General features: G+C 43.9%; 1 protein-coding gene across 1 annotated transcript; it reads left to right on the top strand.

Moving 5' to 3' along the window:
* The first annotated feature begins 212 nt into the window (after positions 1-212).
* On the top strand, positions 213-1268 carry LOC148525258 (4-galactosyl-N-acetylglucosaminide 3-alpha-L-fucosyltransferase FUT5-like). The gene has a single exon (XM_088471059.1). It carries the CDS (start codon positions 213-215, stop codon positions 1266-1268), a length of 1056 nt encoding a protein of 351 aa, XP_088327185.1.
* Positions 1269-4439: the final 3171 nt, after the last annotated feature.

Below are 4439 nucleotides of genomic sequence, written 5' to 3'. Positions count from 1 at the left end.
CAAAGTGTCTACTTCATATGGGATCATATAAACCATCTTATAATATTAATTAAAATGTCTTCAAAATAAAAGCACATACAGCATTTTTTATTTAGGTACTAAGTGTGTTGTTATTATATACATATTCTCTATATTTGTTTTTCCAACAGTGATGAAAATTGTGACGGGCATCCAGTAATTGAAATACTGCTCCAGTGTTTCTACTTAAATAAATGGAGGTTTCATGGAATAAAGTGTCTATGAAGAAGTGTTTTATGATATGTATTGCACAGTTGTGCCTATCAGCCATTTTGTTTACACTCTATAACAATGTAGGTCGCTCCGCAATAATTGATGGAATTGAATATGTGGAAACTATGCCGGAACCAGCTGAACCTACTCGAATCATCCTGTTATGGACTTGGCCATTTAATTATAAATTTCCCCTTAATAAATGTCCATCATTCCTTAGTATCAGTGGATGCCTCTATACAGTTAACATAACATTGTTTTCTTCCGCCGATGCGGTTGTTATCCATCACAGGAACATTTGCCAATCTCAAGAACAACTTCCCCAGATGCCAAGACCACCAAATCAGTACTGGGTATGGTTTAACAAGGAGTCTCCATCTAACAGTCCAAACTTACACTTTATGGACAATCTCATCAATCTGACCATGTCCTACAGGGCTGACTCTGATATTTTCTCACCATATGGCTGGTTGGAGGAAAATAAAGAAGATGCAAACTTCACTATCCCTCCAAAGACTAAGCTGGTGGCCTGGGCTATCAGTAACTGGAAACCAAACTCTAGGAGGGTGCGCTATTATGAGCAGCTTAAGAATTTTTTATCTGTGGACATATATGGAAGACAGCATAAACCTCTACCCAGAACTGAACATCAACAAACACTTTCCAAGTACAAATTTTATCTGGCGTTTGAGAACTCAATTCATGAAGACTACATTACTGAGAAACTATGGAAAAATGCCTTCACATTTGGTAATGTACCAATTGTTATGGGCCCCTCTCGTGAAAACTATGAACGTTTCATTCCCAAAGACTCGTTTATTCATGTAGATGACTTTTCCACAGCCCAGGAGCTGGCTACCTATATTTTAAAGTTAGACAGTGATGACAAAGCCTACCAGCAATATTTCCACTGGAGGTCCAGACTTCATCCTGTTTTAGGTACTGGTTGGCCGAATTCTTACTGTAGAGTATGCAGAGCAATAAAAGAAGCCCCTAAACATAAGACTATTGCACAACTTGGAGACTGGTACAAATGAGTTAAGGGCATATTTATCTATATTATTTTTACTAAAATAATGCGAAAACAAGTGTTTACACACCCGTTTCACATTATTTTAGTATCAATTAAATGTGGGAAAGGGCATTCGGAGGAGAATTTACAAAATTCTCTTCCAAGCCCATAAATTTGCAATTTGTTTAGTAAGCTAATCGTATGTCCCATACTTGTAATTGATAATGTGATCTGCCAAAATTGACCAAACTTAAATTGTAAAAAAATAGTGGAGGGAGTCCTGTGATAATAACACTATCTTCAGATGGCATTATTATGGCTTCCCTTCTGTTTCCCCTACTCCACCTCTGCTTTAACAGCCAGAACAGAGCTCAGAGCTGGCACCTGTGATCAGCCATGTGTATCTAAATAGACCACAGGCTGATCACTAAATAAAATAAAAAGTTAAAAAAGAAAATAATAAAATAAAACTTATCTGCAAGCTGCTGTAGTCAGGGATCAGTGTCTGGCTCCTGTGACCCCAGTCAGCTGATGATGTGAAACTCCCAGTCAGCATCTCAGTTTACAGCACTGATCAGCTGACTGGGGTCACGGAGAGAAGTAGTCGGACACCGATCCCTGGGTGCAGCAGCGTGCAGGTAAGTGTTAGCTTAGTGGGGGAGAGGGGGGATTGTGAGGAGGGGGTCCATCCATGCAAATCTGGGTGAATTTATTACAAGATGTGGATTGTAATCATGCCACTCAAAGCTTTACTGTAATGATTTTTATATAACTAAAAACAAACTGAAAAAGAAAATCCAAATTTATTTATAGCCTCTATTCAGGTGCTTTTCACGAGAGGAGGGGGCCCATGTGCAGTCTCTGTCATGGGCCCCTCCTTTCAGTCCGGTGGCCAGCAGTGCACTGAGCGCAGAGCAGGTCACTAGGAAAATGGCAGCAGTGGCCATTTTACCTGTACTGCACATGTGCAAAACAACAGGAAAATGGCCGTGGCTGCCATTTTCCAGGTGTTTTTATAGCGCTGACACTGGCGCCAACATGGGACTCCGGAGAGGTAAGTATAATATGGTTGCAAGGTGTGCGGTGCGTGCCTCCCTGGACCCAGGGGCCCGTGTGCACCGCACACCCTGCACTTATTATAAATATGCCCCTGCCTCTATTTCATTACGAATAATTTTCTAATTACATTTTCTAGTGCCTGCCTTTGTAGCTGTAATCCTATCTTCAATGAACAAGAAAAAAATAGTCGTCATTAAGCAATGATTAAATGTTTAAAATATTTAAATACATAACTTATTAATTTAAAACAAATGATGTGCCAAATGAGTAAATTACTTTTCCAAAACTTGTGAACAGCTGTGATCTTGGATTTAATACTGTCAATATATTTTACTAGTGATTTTATGAAAAGTTTTCGGTGAAACAGAATGTTTTTTATAGTGACAAAAGATGGGCCTGCTGCAGATTAATCATGGGGTGCACTCAGGGCCTAATTCAGACCCGCTCGCGAGCGCTGAGCACTCGCAAGTGGGTCGATGGTGGCCAAGTGCGCATGCGCACGACGGAGGCGGCTCCGTTGTGCGCATGCGCGAGACCCGAATAACGACGGCCAAGCTGTTGTTAAGGGTCTCGCACCAAAGGGGGTGTGCTGTCGATGGTGAGTGACAGCATGCCCCCTTTGGTGGGCATGCTGGGGGCATTGCTGCCCAGATGGAGGCGTTCCCATGGGAACGCCTATCGTCTGGGGGCGGCCCCACTGACATCACAAGTAATGTCAGTGGGAGTGCTCTCGGCTCTGATAGAGCCGAAAGCACTACAGGGCTTGCGGCAAAGAGACCCTACCACAAGGGTCTCGTCGCAAGCCCGATGGTCGCGATGGTCTTGACCATCGTGACCATTTTTTTGGCCGCTCGCCATAGCTATGGGTGGTCACCCACAGCTATGCGAGCAGCCAGGAGGCCGCTCTAAAATTAGGAAGGACGGCCCTGATTCAGAGCGAGCACTCTGTCAGAGTGTCCGGCTCTGAATCAGGGCCTATGTCCCTTCCCACATGACATATTATAAATATATATATATCTATAGATATATATATATAGATATATATATATGGGATGTGCGTCGACCCCTGTGTTTTGGTTTTGGTTTTGGATCTGTATCTCCTTTGCAGTTTAGACCTGGAGTTTCAGTGCCCAATCTGTATTTGTCTCCTGGAGGTACTGTGCTCATGTGATGCCCCGATCAATCAGCCTTTTTGTTGAGCAGTTCCCCAAAATCTCCCCAACCATAAAACAGCATTCCATACCTGTGGGTCAGAAACAGTGCAGATCAGACACAGTGCAGGGTACAGTGCGGGTTGGATACAGTGCAGGTCAGATACAGTGTGGGTTGGATACAGTACAGGTTGGATATAGTGCGGGTCAGATACAATGCAGGTCATATACAGTGCATGATATAGTGCTGGTCTGATATAGTGCGGGATACAGAATTGGTTGGATACAGTGCAGGCCTGATACAGTGCAGTATACAGTGTGGGCTGGATACAGTACAGGTTGGATACAGTGTGGGATACAGTGCAGGTCTGATATAGTGCGGGAAACAGTGTGGGTTGGATACAGTGCAGGTCGGATACAGTGCGGGGTACAGTGTGATTCAGTTGCAGTGCATATCTGATACAGTGCAGTTTATAGTGCAGGTCAGATACAGGGGTTGATTCAGACCTGGATGCTAAGCCGCGGTCGCTCAGATCCAAAATGGGCCGGGTATGCAAATTCAGTGATCGCAGTGTCTGGCGTAAGACGCCCTCTATGTCTTAGAGAGTGATGGCAGAGTGACCGCACGCTGGTGTAAAGACGCCCACTTTTCTTTCATAGCACACATCATCTCCAGGAAGTGTCTGATTAATCAGTAACATCGAGAGCCATCGGAGCTGCACGCAGCGCTTGAGGTAGACCCTACCCCGCCGCAAGCACTGCGATTGCTGCAGGCTGAAATACAACCAAGTGACATGTACAATGATGCTCCCATGCTAATTATGGATGCCCATTAAATGCCATTTAGATGTCCTGACACTCCTGCATTCACAACACCACTCCCCCGTTCACAAGCACCTACTCCTGATACCACCCACAAATGGCACTATCTGTCTCTCAAAATAGCACTCAGTTTGTGTACAGCAAGTGCACAATTCCTGATTGCA

This window comes from Taudactylus pleione, unplaced genomic scaffold, assembly GCF_031769625.1.
Source record: "Taudactylus pleione unplaced genomic scaffold, aTauple2 ptg000109l, whole genome shotgun sequence".
Taxonomy (NCBI): Eukaryota; Metazoa; Chordata; class Amphibia; order Anura; family Myobatrachidae; genus Taudactylus; species Taudactylus pleione.
This window is presented reverse-complemented; position numbering and strand designations above follow the sequence as displayed.

Bases quoted from the DNA above. Each gene is read 5' to 3' on its own strand.
- LOC148525258 (XM_088471059.1), top strand. From the start codon at position 213: ATGGAGGTTTCATGGAATAAAGTGTCTATGAAGAAGTGTTTTATGATA.